This window comes from Rhinoderma darwinii, chromosome 2, assembly GCF_050947455.1.
Source record: "Rhinoderma darwinii isolate aRhiDar2 chromosome 2, aRhiDar2.hap1, whole genome shotgun sequence".
NCBI classification, from domain to species: domain Eukaryota; kingdom Metazoa; phylum Chordata; class Amphibia; order Anura; family Rhinodermatidae; genus Rhinoderma; species Rhinoderma darwinii.
The window spans coordinates 397,828,956-397,844,124 of NC_134688.1; the positions used below are offsets into that span (position 1 = coordinate 397,828,956).

At 42.9% G+C, this 15,169-nt stretch overlaps 1 protein-coding gene across 2 annotated transcripts in view; it reads right to left on the bottom strand.

The window, feature by feature from the left end:
• Positions 1–15,169, bottom strand: part of ADGRG2 (adhesion G protein-coupled receptor G2) — a 119,345-nt gene that overhangs the window by 41,724 nt on the left and 62,452 nt on the right. For both annotated transcript variants that reach the window (XM_075854022.1, XM_075854021.1), the window contains 4 exons: positions 5,368–5,418; positions 4,036–4,080; positions 3,779–3,844; positions 1,662–1,727 (listed from right to left, as the gene is read on the bottom strand). In XM_075854022.1, the coding sequence (XP_075710137.1) occupies positions 1,662–1,727; positions 3,779–3,844; positions 4,036–4,080; positions 5,368–5,418 (228 nt within the window). The remainder of the gene's footprint in view (positions 1–1,661; positions 1,728–3,778; positions 3,845–4,035; positions 4,081–5,367; positions 5,419–15,169) is intronic.

A 15,169-nucleotide genomic window follows, 5' to 3' on the forward strand; every position in this document is an offset into this window, starting at 1 on the left:
GCCTTGTGTTAAAATAGAAAAAATTCACGTGTTTCCCCATAATTCTGCACTCAATTCCCCGTAATGACAAAGTGAAAACAGAATTTTAGTAATCTTTTCAAATTTATTGAAAACGAAAAACTAAAATATTGCATTGACCCTTTTATTCATATTATAATAATATTAATAATTAATAATAATATTGTTTTCAGACTCTTTAAACAGTACTTAGTTGAAGCACCTTTGGCAGCGATAACAGCCTCCAGTCTTCTTGGGTATGATGCCACAAGGTTTGCACACCTGGATTTGGGGATTTTCTGCCATTATTCTCTGCAGATCCTCTCAATTTCTGTCAGGTTGGATGGGGACTGACATTTTCATGTCTCTCCAGAGATGTTCGATTGTGTTCAAGTCAGGGCTCTGGCTGGTCTACTCAATAAAATTTAAAAGAGTTGTCCCTAAGCCACTCCTGTGTTGTCCTGGCTGTGTGCTTAGGGTCATTGTCTTGTTGGAAGGTGAACCTTCAGCCCAGTCTGAGGTCCAGAGCACTTTGGATCAGGTTTTCATTAAGAATATCTCTGTACTTTGCTCCATTCATCTTTTTCCTCAACCCTGACCAGTCTCCCTGTCCCAGTCGCTTAAAACAATCCCCACAGCATGATGCTGCCACCACCATGCTTCACTGTAGCGATGGTATTGGGCAAGCGATGAGCAGTGCCTGGTTTCCTCCAGACATGACGCTTAAAATTGAGGCCAAGAAGTTAAATTTTGCTTTCATCAGGCCACAGAATCTTGTTTCTTACAGTCTGAGAGTCCTATAGGTGCTTTTTTTGCAAACTCCAGGCGGGCTTTCATGTGTCTTTTACGGAGGAGAGGCTTCTTTCTGGCCACTCTGCCATAAAGCCCAAATTGGTGGAGTGATGCTAGTGATGGTTGACCTTTTGGAAGATTCTCCCATCTGCACGCAGGATCTTTGGAGCTCAGCCACAGTGACCATTGGGTTCTTGGTCACCTCTCTTACCAAGGCCCTTCTCTCCCGATTACTTAGTTTGGTGAGGCAGCCAGCTCTAGGAAGAGTCCTGGTTGTTCCAAACTACTTCCATTTAAGAATTATAAGGCCACTGTGCTCTTTGGAACTTTCAGTGAAGCAGAATTTTATTTGTACCTTTCTCCAGATCTGTGCCTTCACACAATACTGTCTCAGAGATCTAAAGGCGGTTCTTTCCTTCTCATGGCTTAGTTTTTGCTCTGATACGCATTGTCATCTGTGAGACCTTATATAGACAGGGGTGTGTTTTTCCAAATCATGTCCAATCAAATGAATTTACCACAAGTGGATTCCAATCAAGGTGTAGAAACATTTCAAAGAGGATCTAGAGAAATGGGTGGCCCCCAGAGCTAAATTTCAATTGTCATAGTAAAGGGTCTGAATACTTATGTCCATGTGAAATTTGAGTTTTGAATTTTTAATACATTTGAGTGCAGAATGATGGAGAAAAACGTTATATTTATTTATGCACAAGGCCTCAACATAACAAAAAGTGAAAGGGTCTGAAGACTTTCTGAATGCACTGTATATTGCTCTCAATAATAATGTTAAAGGATAATTTCCCATCAAGTATGTATATTGTATTTTATTATGTTTTTACCATTCATGCAGGAGAATATATAGATATACTAACCATTTGTGTTCACTGATGATGTCCAAAGTGTATTGCTTCTGGACGTGCCAATGGAAAATTCAGTGACTATAACATTGAAACAAGAGATTCATTAGTTTACCAAGGAGAATGAACGCTAGTAAACTAGAATTGAACTGTTTATTGATACCCTAAGGCAAAGATCAAAGACATTTATTCAAATAAAGACATAGCCATAAACTTGCCTACAGTATTCATGTACATTTTAACTATGGCATAGGTAAAAAAGCCAATATATATTTATTCAGTTTGCTCATCCTAATGTTGCTGTGCAGTACAGATTTCTGTGCCTTTACCAAAGTACTGCTTGCGGAGGGATCTGTGAAATTGGAGTTCCGCAAAATTAAGAGCTAGGATCCCCTATTATATAGTTGGTAAGGTCATATGTCCATTTAGTTTAACCTATTATCCTGCTTTACAATATAGTATAACATAAATAATCATTCAATGTGACACGAAAAATCCTGCCCTTTTTATAGTGAATCATGGTGCCGTCTCCTCCCCAGGTAAGCAACGCACAGGTACGTGGCTATCCACATGATGAATAGAATATGTGATTCATCAGACCAGGCAACCTTCTTCTTGCTCCATAGTTGTGATGTTTACGTGCTCACTGTAGGCACTTTTGATGGTGGACATGTGTGAGTATGGGACTTTGCAGCTCCAAACACGACAAGCTGCGATGCACGGTGTATTCTGACACCTTTCTATTATAGCTACATTCAATTTTTCAGCAATTTGTGCTACAGTAGATCTTCTGTGGTATCGGACAAGATGGGCTAGCCTTTGCTCCCCATGCGCATCAAAGAGCCTAGGGCGCCCATGGGCCGGTCACTGATTCAGTGATTGTCCTTCTTCGGACCACTTTTAGTAGGTACTAACCATTGCATACAGGGATCCCCCTACAATACTTTTGGAGGGGGGTTTTGAAGATGCTGTGACCCAGTTGTCTAGGCTTTACAATTTGGCCCTTGTCAAAGTCACTCACGTTCCTGCACTCCCCCATTTTTCCTGTTTCCAACACATCAACTTTAAGTACTGACTGTTCACTCTCTGCTTAATATATCCTACCCCTTGACGGACGCCATTTTATCGAGATAATTAATGTTATTCCCTTCACATGTCAGTGGCTTTAATGCTTTGGCTGATCGGTGTACATTAGATGTTGTTAATAGAGCCCGCTGATTTTGATGGCATCGACCCAGATGTTGGATCTTTCCTGTGCAAAACCTTGACATGGAAAATACAGAATCTGAATTGCAAATATGCAAGCCTAAACCCTGGATTAGGATATTCAACTCAATACAAGGACATGTAATCAAAATCAGCTCAGAACTCTAGTTCCCAAACACCATCATTGATGAATATATCTATTATAACATTGTAAGAAAGTAGACATTTAAATCAATGGCGTCACTAAAGGCCCTATTACATCGGCCGAATTTGGCTGGGGCAGCGAGCGCCGATCAACGAGACAGCTCGTTGATCGGCGCTCGTTTGCTGCTATCACAAGGAACTATGTATGGGGACGAACGGTCGTTACTCCGATCACTTGTCCCCATACATAATTATCAAATCGACAGCACGTCTCCCTGTTTACACAGAGAGATGTGCTGCCGACAGTGATAATATTTTACTTTTTAAAAACGTACGTTCAGCAGATGAATGAGCAATTGTTTGCCCGATAGTTGCCCAGTGTATAACCCCCTTTAGAATGTTGTACCAGAGATTACAGGAACCAAAATCATTGAGCAGTCGCAAAAGAGCACCTCCTCCCCTGTGTTCTATAAAGTTTTAGTGGTCCATGCTCACAGATTCCATATGATATTCGGACATGTATCTATGATATCTCAGAAGATAATTTTTTCTGTATTAAACCTTTAAAATAAGTTTAATATATATTCATTATATATGAATTTAATTTACATACCTAAAATAGAAGTCACTCCAGTAGGATGTGATATATGGCTGTCCTTTCCCCATCTCCTTTTCTGTTTCTCTCAGGACCTTCTATTTTGCACCCTATATATTTGCATTTCAGTAATAAAGCTCCCTACTTATCTTTATGATTTTCTGCGCTCATTGAAATTGGTACTTACCATTAGTTGTATTTGTGGTCTCTAGTGCTGAGAATGTATTAGTGCCACTGGTCAATGTATTAGACCCTGTAAAAAATTATTATGAGAAAATATACAGAAAATTATTTGAAACAACACTAAAATGTAAATGCACAAATTTTTAGCTCTTTATTATTGTCATAATATAGAAAAGACTTTGAAGCTTATCACAAAAAAAAATGCTTTCTAAAGCGCCTAAACTAAAACGAAGAAAATATAAAATAGTATTCTCTTTATACCTGTGTTATCCATCTGTGCTTCACTAGTGGAATTCCCAAACAGCGCTGTATAGTAAAAGAAAGAAAACAGAAATCATTTTATCCAAATTACCAGCAATCTGCAATGTCCCATGAGTATTTCTGCCTAGTTATATAATTGTTATACAGTTTTTAATTGTGGTTATGACATTGATATATAATTTGGCATTTAGGCTCTAGTCATACTAGATTTAGCCATTCCACTTGCGGTATATGTTTAAAAAGCATCAAAATATTTCACTAATCTGTACAGAGATTGTCACTATTCACATCAGTCCATGTACCCAATGGGGCTCACAATTCTAATTTCCCTATCATAGAGATGCTCACACTAGAACCAATTTCATGGGAAGCTAATCACTATGTTTTTGGAGGGAAGAAACTGGAGTACCCAAAGGGATTCCACATAAAGACGTAGAGAACATACAAACTCCATGGTTGGATTTGAAGTGCTAATCACTGAGCCATGTACACAAAAAGGGATATAAATGTAATCGTTTTTAGACATAAATTTATCTTTTTTTTTTTTTTATATATCCATAAACTTTTTTGCAGTGCTGTCTAGAACAATAAAAATAACTTCTCAAAATGGAACCTGTGAAATTTATGCCAAAAGTACACATGATTTTTTCTTGTACATGTTTACATGTCACACTTTTTTTTGCTATAGTCACAGTTCATTTACACAGTATTTGTCATCGCAACTAGAAACACTGGGGTTATGGAAATTTATGCTGTGGAATTGCTGCTCTTTTGTTGTTGGTTTTTTCCATTGAATACAATGGGGAGGTAAAACCCGCAACAAATAGCAAATGTTGCGATTTTTGCGGTGAAAAAGCAGCTATTCCGACGCAATAATCGTAAATCTGAAAAAAATAACTTTAAAAAAATAATAATGTAAAGCCAATACTTACCCATCATAACGACCCGTCCCGTGTTCTTCGTGCAACCAGGCCTCCTGGGATGATGTTTCATCTCATGCGACTGCTGCAGCCAATCACATAGGCTATAGCATCATCACAGGAGGTCGGGCTGCACAGAGAACAGAGGTACGTGTCACTATGACAACATCCGGGAGGTAAGTACTGGCCAGCACTGTTTTCCGCAGCGGAGATTCTACCCGAAAATCTGTACCACAATTTGGTGCGTTCTTTTTACGGAAATTACCTGCGGGTTCAAGGACAGATACACTGCATACGTTTATGCAGCATATTCACCCTCTGTTATCATATCCTCATAGCAAAACCACAATTTTTTTAATTTTGTTTAAATGGTGCTGGTTTTTGAAAACATAGTTTTGTATGGCTTACATACCTGTAGTGGGGCTGTTTGTTGGTGAAATAAGAGGAGAGACACTAGAAGAATCTGTTGTCGATGCAGACAGCAAAACAAAAATAAAAAGCACCAATATTAACTTGAGGCTTGCAACGTAAAATTCATAGTTCTGCTATTACCTTTCTAGTTTATCCTTATTTCACCTGTACAGCCATTTTGTGTTGTCATCAAACTTTTATGATATTCACCATGATCAAGCAAAAAATAATCTTGCAGAGTAGTGCAGAATTTGAATTCCTTCCTTGTAAATTTGTTAGACCACGGACTCTCTTTTGCCACAACCTGTATACTACATAAAAAGCAGCTGCGCTAAGCTGGGAAACCTTGATTAAAATATTAGAATAGTAGGAATATATTATGGAATTTCTATTTATGTTGCTGAACCTTCACTTTATATTCTTCACCAGTTACAGGTTCTGCATATGCAGCATATTTTGCCCCTGGGCATCACAAAAAATAGCCTGATTCCCAGGAGTAAAGGCTAAGCTGGACTGAGTTGCAGACTATTAGAATCTTTGACTTTTAGAATGGGTTTTAGAATGATCTAAATCTGCGTAAAAGCTGAAATTTTGAGTTTTCTTTTCCAGAAAAACATTTCACCTTTTCATGTTTGTAAAATTTTTAAAACTCACTAAATGAGCCGTAATGGTAGTTGTCACTTGTAGCCATTCAACCTTAAATCTTCCTAGGCTCTATTCACCTCATGGTGATTACACCTAAACAAGACCTAGAGAAAGAACATGAATAGCTACTGATGCTTCAACATTGAAAAAAAATCTATTGTAAAACCCAAACGTTTGGTCCTTACACACTAAATACATGGAATATATAAATAGGTGGTACCCTACACACAGGGGTGGGATTCAAATTTTTAACAGCCGGTTCCCTGTTTTGCGGACAAAGACATATGTGTCGGAAGATGATTCTAATAAAAATAAAACAATTACGATATTCCAAATGCGCCGTATATTAAAGTGCACTCTAAATAAAGAAATTCCCTGTCCGGAATGTGTTAGTTTGGATTTCCACACTATGTATATAATTACATAAGCGTACATACCTACCTACCCACACTCATATATTAAACTCAACCATTACGTATAGCCCTATATGCGCACATTCAATATCCTAAGCATGCTCAGCCCATTTAGTTAGGCTGTGGACTCTGAGAAGGGTGGAGGACAGTGTGGCGTGCGCAGTAAGCCGTGACAACTCTCCTGGCTAATGCACAGATACTGTGCCAGGAGCAAGATCGTACATATATACTGGTTCTTGTTCTGGTGCTGTACATATATACAGCACCAGAACAAAGCCAAGTACATAAATACAACACCAGAACCAAGCTCATACATATATGCAGCACCAGAACAAAGTTCATACATATATACAACATCAGAACAAAGCTCAGTACATATATAAAGCACCAGAACAAAGCTCATACATATATACAGCACCAGAACAAAGCTCAGTACATATATACAGCACCAGAACAAAGCTCATACATATATACAGCACCAGAACAAAGCTCAGTACATATATACAGCACAAGAACAAAGCTCAATACATATATACATTCCCAGAACAAAGCTCAGTACATACATACAGCACCAGAACCAAGCTCAGTACATATATACATATATGCAGTGAGCGCCGATCAACAATACATCAGAGTTATGTATGGGGACGAGCGGTCGAGACTACAATTGCTCGTCCTCGTACATTATCATTTCGTCAGCGTGTCTCCCTGCTTACACAGAGAGATGTGCTGCCGACAACGGTGATAGTTTACTTTTTTAAAACGATACGACCAGCAGATGATCGAGCATTTGCTCGTATATCTGCTGATCGCTGACCTTTTTACACAGGGCAATTATCGGCAACGAGCGTTCTATGAACGCTGGTATGCACGATAGTCACCCAGTGTAAAACCCCCTATAGTGCCTCTCATAGAGCCCCCAGTAGATAGTGCTCCCCTTAGTGTCAACTGTAGATAATGCTCCCCATAGAGCCCTCTGTAGATAGTGCTCCCCGTAGTGCCCTATGTAGATAGTAGCGTTCCCTGTAGATAGGGCCCCCTGTGGCGTTATTATTATTGTTCACTATAGATAGTGCCCCTTGTAGCGATATCCTGTAGATAGTGCCTCCTGTGGCATTCCGTGTAGATAGTGCTCGCTGAGGTGTTCCCTGTAGATAGGGGCCCCTATATAGTCCCCTGTAGTTAGTGCCCCTTATATAGTCCTCCCCTGTAGTTAGTGCCCCTATATAGTCCTCCCCTGTAGTTAGTGCCCCGTATATAGTCCTCCCCTGTAGTTAATGCACCTATATAGTCCTCCCCTGTAGTTGGTGCCCCCTATATAGTCCTCCCCTGTAGTTAGTGCCCCCTATATAGTCCTCCCCTGTAGTTAGTGCACCTATATAGTCCTCCCCTGTAGTTAGTACCCCCTATATAGTCCTCCCCTGTAGTTAGTGCCCCCTATATAGTCCTCCCCTGTAGTTAATGCCCCCTATATAGTCCTCCCCTGTAGTTAGTGCCTGTATATAGTCCTCCCCTGTAGTTAGTGTCCCCTGTATAGTCTTTCCCTGTAGTTAGTGCCCCCTGTATAGTCATCCCATGTAGTTGGTGCCCCTTATATAGTCCTCCCCTGTAGTTAGTGCCCCTTTTATAGTCCTCCCCTGTAGTTAGTGCCCCCTATATAGTCCTCTTCTGTGGTTATTGTCCCCTATATAGTCCTCCCCTGTAGTTAGTGCCCCTATATAGTCCTCCCCTGTAGATAGTGCCCCTTATATAGTCCTCCCCATAGTTATTGTCCCCTATATAATCCTCCCCTGTAGCTATTGTCCCCTATAAATTCCTCCCCTGTCGTTTGTGCCCCTCACATAGTCCTCCCCTGTAGTTAGTGCCCCTATATAGTTCTCCCCTGTAGTTATTGTCCCCTGTATAGTCCTCCCCTGTAGTTATTGCCCCTATATAGTCCTCCCCTGTAGTTATTGTCCACTATATAGTCTTCCCCTGTAGTTATTGTCCCCTATAGTTAAGGCCCCCAACACTGCCCACAGTAAAAGGGATGGGCAATACATCGATGGGCAAATCCCAGGAGCCAAAGTAATAAATATCCCAAGGAACTTTTAAATTTGCTCACTACTGATCATAAATTGGACGAGAAAAATCTGCCCCATATCGCCTTATCTCTATATCCTGGTAAGGAGTCCCTAGCAAATGCTATAAGATGGAATGCCTCTATAAAACGGTTAACAATTGTAGCGGACCGTCGAGTTTACTCACCCCCTGCCGGCCGCAGCCATGGATCTGTGGGCGCTGGCTCGCATCTCTTTCCCAGGAGACGCCAGCGCGCACTTCCGTTCCGGTCCGATGTATCCCGTAGGGCACATGCGAACGCTCGTGCCTGGCCTTCAGTCACGGCAAGACCAACTCCTCCTGATGGTGAACTCCATGGCACATCGGCTGGTTGCTCAAGCCACAGTCGTCACCGCACGTACTCCTGCTGTTCCTCCTGCTACACTTCCTGTCTGTACCAGTGCCGATCCCCTATGTTTCTTACCTTCTCGCTATGATGGAGACACGAGGGCCTGCTGGGGATTTCTGAATCAGTGTCAGATCCACTTCAGACTGCATGCCAGGGCCTTCTCTTCTGATGATGCCAGGATCACCTTCATAATCTCTCTCCTAACTGGCAAAGCCGTGGCATGGGCAAATTCTCTGTGGGAACATCAGGGACCAGAGACGTGCGTGGAAAAGTGCGTCTTTGTGAAGAATTCTCTGCCCTTCCTGGGCTACATCATCACGGATCAAGGTCTCAAGATGTATCCTGAGAAAGTAAAGTCCGTTCCGGAATAGCCACGTCTTCAAGGCCTGAGGTCCATACAGCGTTATTTGGGATTCGCCAATTCCTACCGGCAGTTTATCCCTAACTTCTCATCACTGACGTCTCCCATCTCTACCCTTACCAAGAAGGGTGTGAACGCCATGGTGTGGAATTCAGATGCAGAATCTGCATTTATTAGCCTCAAGAAAGCTTTCACTTCAGCCTCGATCCTCCATCATCCTGACGTGTCTTGGCAGTTCTCATTGCAGGTGGACGCTTAATCTGTTGGTGTAGGTGCACTTCTGTTCCAGAGGAGCTTGAAAGGAAAGGCAGTAGTATGTGGCTATTACTCGATACTTTTTTCCTCTGCAGAGCGCAACTACTCTATCGGGGATCTGGAACTACTGGCCATCAAATTGGCTCTGGAGGAGTGGAGACATCTGCTAGAGGGCGCAGCTCACTCCATCCTGACCTACACCGACCACAAGAACCTCACCTATCTCCAGTCGGCTCAACGACTAAACTCCCCGTCAAGCCAGGTGGTCGCTGTTCTTCACCCGTGTCCAATTTGTGCTCCACTACCGTCCCGCTGACAAGAATGTGAGGACCGATGCCCGGTCCAGGTCATTTGAGACAGATGACACGGTGGAGTCCCTTCAAAGTATCATAGACCCATCCTCCATTGTCACTGCCAACCCTTTGCAGGTTAGAGACATCCCTCCGGGGAGGACTTTTGTTTGGTTGGCAGACAGGAGAAGAATTCTCCGCTGGGGACACAGCTCTAAACTGGCTGGACGCTGGTGTTCGTTATTTCTGGTGGCCCACGCTACCCAAAGATGTTGTGGACTTTGTCTCTTCCTGCACAGTGTGTGCTTCTAACAAGGTTGCTCACTACAAGCCTGCCGATTTGCTCCAACCTCTGCCTTTACCCAATGCCCCCTGACAGCACATTGCGATGGACTTTGTCACAGACCTTTCTCCCTCAGCAGGATGCAACACTGTCTGGGTGTTGGACCGGTTCTCGAAGATGGCACATTTTATCCCGCTGACCGGCCTACTTCTGCTCCCCGACTGGCGCGTCTCTTCATACAGGACATCTTACGCTTGCATGGCTTGCCCCTTCACATCGTGTCCAATCAGGGGGTTCAATTTACCTCAAAATTCTGGAGAACCCTCTGTAAACTACTGGATGTGAGATTAGACTTTTCCTCAGACTATCACCCCCAGTCCAATGGGCAAGTCGAGAGGATTAACCAGATCATGGAGAATTATCTCCGCCACTTCATCTCCTTGCAGCATAATAACTGGGTACAGCTTCTTCCATGGGCCGAATTCGCGTATAACAACCACACAAGCGAGTCCACCACTTCCACACCATTTTACATTGTATACAGTCAACATCCTAGAGTCCCTCTTCATGTGACGGCTACATATCAAGTACCCGCTGCTGACTCTGCATTTGGGGACTTTCTGCAAATCTGGCAACAGATCCGGTCCTCTATTTTGCTGGCAGTCGATCGCATTAAGCGAAAAGCGGATATAAAAAGAAGAGAGCTGTCTCAGTATCTTCCAGGTACCAAAGTCTGGCCGCCCTCACGGAATACTAGTTTAAAGGTGCCTTCATACAAGTTTGCTCCCAGGTTCCTCGGATCTTTTGAGATACTACAACAGATAAACCCTGTCTCCTATTAGCTTTGGCTGCCTCCTACCCTCAGAATCCCCAACTCCTTTCATGTGTCCCTCCTGAAGCCTGTGGTCCTGAACCGCTACAGTAAGACTTCTATTCCCGCAATTGCACCCAGCGGTTCATCTGATGTGTTTGAGGTGAGGAAGATCCTGGACTTCAAAAGGGTAGGAGAAAGGGCTTTCTTTTTGGTGGACTAGAGAGGATTTGGTCCTGAGGAGAGGTCCTGGGTGCCGGAAGGAAACCTCAGTGCCCCTGCTCTCATTAAGAAGTTCCTCTCTCTCTCTGTACACTCCCTGTATAAAGCGCCATACAGCCCCCCACGTAGATAGCACCATACAACCCCCTCCCTATATATAGCGCCATACAGCCCCCTGTAGATAGCGTCATACATCCCCATTGTAGATAACGAAATACAGCCCCCCCCCCGTATATAGCACCATCCAGCCCCCTGTAGATAGCACCATACAGCCCCCTGAAGATAGCGTCATACAGCCCCCCTGTAGATAGCGCAATACAGCCCCCTCCCTGTATATAGCGCAATACAGCCCCCTCCCTGTATATAGCACCATACAGCCCCCTTCCTGTATATAGCACCATACAGCCCACTACCTGTATATGCCATACAGCCCCCTGTATATAGCGCCATACAGCCCCCCTGTATATAGCGCCATACAGCCACCCTGTACATAGCACCATACAACCCCCCCTGTATATAGCGCCATAGAGCCCCCTGTATATAGCACCATACAGCCCCCCTGTGTATAGCACCATACAGCCCCCTGTATATCGCATCATACAGCCCCCTGTATAAAGCACGATACAACTTCCTTTATAAAGCAACATACGGCCCCCCTGTATATAGCACCATATGGCCCCGCTGTATATAGCACCATACAGCCTCCCTGTATATAGCACCATACAGCCACCTGTATATAGCAACATACAGCCCCGCTGTATATAGCACCATACAGCCCACCTGTATATAGTGCCATACAGTCCCCTGTATATAGCGCCATACAGCCCCCCTGTATATAGCACCATACAGCCCCCTGTATATAGCACCATACCACCCCCCTGTATATAGCACCATACAGCCCCTTGTATATAGCACCATACAGCCCCCTGCATATAGCACCATACGGCCCCCTGTATATAGCAACACACAGCCCCCCTGTATATAGCACCATACAGCCCCCCTGTATATAGCACCATACAGCCCCCCTGTATATAGCACCATACAGCCCCCCACAGGATGGGGGATACATGTGTAATCGCTGGGACACCCAGCGGTAAGGAAAACAGGGGGACCAAAAGTCCACCGAAGTTCTCCATGAGAAATCTCGGACTCCCTGGTCTGTGTCCGGAAGCACAATAAAAATGAAAGGAGCGCTGGTTACGCATGTGCACAAGCACGAGCGGCGCTCCATTAATTTCTACAGAGCTGCCAACACAGAGTCCGGAAGTCCGAAAGTCCCTCGTTCTCCTTATTGCTTGGGGTCCCAGTGATCACACATGTATCCACTATCCTGTGGATAGGGGATACATGTGTTTTGTAGGAACAACCCTTTTAATGGCAGAGGAGGGAGATACCTCCCTGCTCTGCCATAGTGTTCAGTGGCGTCGCCATAGTGGCTGCTGGTGGAGCCTCCAAACATGGGTGGGCCCCCTCATGCCACGGACCCAGTAGCAGCCGCTTTGGCTGCTACAGCAGTAGTTACGCCACTGGTTGGAATGCATTATGACGATACCACTCTCTTCTGTGCAGGCCACTACGTAATAATCACTAATTTACTCTCAATTCACTGGCAAAGTCTGCCTTCAGTGAGGCAGTGCTGATAATGGATTATCAGCCTCTCTGAAGGGATCAGGCTACAGCTGCTTTCCATAGATGTCTACGGAGAGGGGAGGGGGAGGAGAAGGTAGCTGATACAGAGAGACAGAGACACAGACGGTGCTGCTTTTAGCAAGTGTTCTACTGTCTCACCCCAGTGCTGGATCCACGGTAACACTGCTCAGTATTGCTGTATAATGTCCTTCATACTTCTGCTGCTCCTAGTACGTGTTCTACTGTCTCACCCTAGTGCTTGATTTACAGCAACACTGCTCAGTACCGCTGTATAATGTCCTTCATTCTACTGCTGCATCGGTGTGTGTGTGTGTGTGTGTGTGTGTGTGTGTGTGTGTGGGGTAAAAATAGGGGAGCAGGATCTCCCCCTTTCACTGTGCTGTGTATGGAAGACACCATAGCAGTTAGTCCCCTCCCCTCTGAAACCCAGTTTACGGAAAACTGACAATTAATGATATATATATATATATATATATATATAAAAATCATGTTTTTGTGTGAGCATATATACAGTAACACACCCTCTGCTGTAAACACTGCAATCAGTCCACTGTATAGTATCAGGCCTGTAGTGTTTGTCATGAAACAAGGTACTTTGTGTTCTTATCTATTTCAACTCTCCTACTGAGCTGCCAGCATGTAACCACTGAGCGCTTCAGTACACGGCAGCCAGGTGCACATAGGAGCCACTGCTTACTAGCTCATTGTGCCGTCATGTGATACCGCCCAGCAGTCCTCCAATGGTGGCTCAGTCAGAGAGTTTAAAGAGGCTCTGTCACCACATTATAAGTGGCCTATAATGTGGCGCTATAATGTGGATTACAGCAGTGTTTTTTTATTTAGAAAAACGATCATTTTTGACGGAGTTATGACCTATTTTAGCTTTATGCTAATGAGTTTCTTAATGGACAACTGGGCGTGTTTTACTTTTTGGCCAAGTGGTGGTGGTACAGAGGAGTGTATGACGCTGACCAGTTGATACTATACTAATTTGATTCATGCACATACAGTCATGCCACTTCTGTGATTCATATGGTCTACATATTATTTTTTTTTATAACTTTAAGTGTAGTCATTTAAAATACACAGTTCCATTACAAGTTTTTGAGAATATACTATTTGTGAACCTAAAAGCAAGGCCTGGACAGGGACGAAGCTGAGGGCAAGGCCCGATGACTTGGAAGGAATACCAAAGTAGAGTAAAGGATTAAATGTAGAGAGGACCAGAAGAGGTAAGATTTAACATGTGGACAGTGTGTTTTGGAGAAAAAAAATAAAGGGGACAAATACAAAGTACAGGGTGCACACCAGGACTTACCAGAATGCCAAGTAAGCATCCAAGACTGTTTCTGTGCAGGAGATAGCGTGCAGTGAGCAGGTCCAGAGTTAGTGGAGCAGTAACAAACCAGCCTGCCCTCCTTCTTTGTAAGTCAAGTCCTGTGAGTCAAAGTCTTAAAGGATGCCAATTTGAAGGGAAAAAAGGGCCTATCGAAAACATCTAGTTCAGTGAAGTACTGTATAGGGATGATGTCGCTACTGAACATAGGATATATAACCTAAAGAAACAGATGCCAATAGACTAGAAATATAAGAAAAATACTTTATTGAAAATGACAAATAGGTGTACAATAATTAAAAACAATCCACAACCAATAAAGTATTTTTCTATTTTTCTTATATTTCTAGTCTATTGGCATCTGTTTCTTTAGGTTATATATATACATGTTTTTGATGCTTTGTGGGTACACGCCCCAGGATCTAGCTCACACTTGATCAGATGTTTGCTGACGGCTGCATTGTACTTTCCTTGGGCTGACCAGATCCATGCTGTGTCTTTCGGTTATACTGAACATAGGATGTAGCCAGGAAATTCTGTAGACCTTCAAAGACCCTTCTTGTAGTTTATATGATATTGGATTAAATTACGTTATTGCTAATATATATTTATTATCTGTATTAATATTTAATATTAGGTTAAATTATTACTATTTTATATTATTAAAAAGCTTTAAACTGTTGTTTGTATTCTTAAATTGTTCGATAAAGAGGCCGCTGTAGCATCTCCATTTATAAGAGTATGTTCACAAGTTGCCTATTTGTTGTAGAAATTTCTTTAATTGAAAATCCGTTCCATACGTTTGAAAGGGGTCGTTTCTGTAGGATGTGCATTGATTTTGGATTTAGATGTATGGAACAATTGCAGAAATTCATGCAACAAATCTGCCACATGTAAACATACCGCTAAATGTCATGATAATACAATAAAGTATAGTATACTGAAAAACAAGTACCTATATCTGTATACACAATATTAAAGGTATACCCACTACAATAAGTGAGGACATATTGTTAGCATATGCTATCACTTAAAGATTAGTGGGGGTCCGACTGCCACTCCAAAGGGTTCCTTAAGAGATGTTTTCC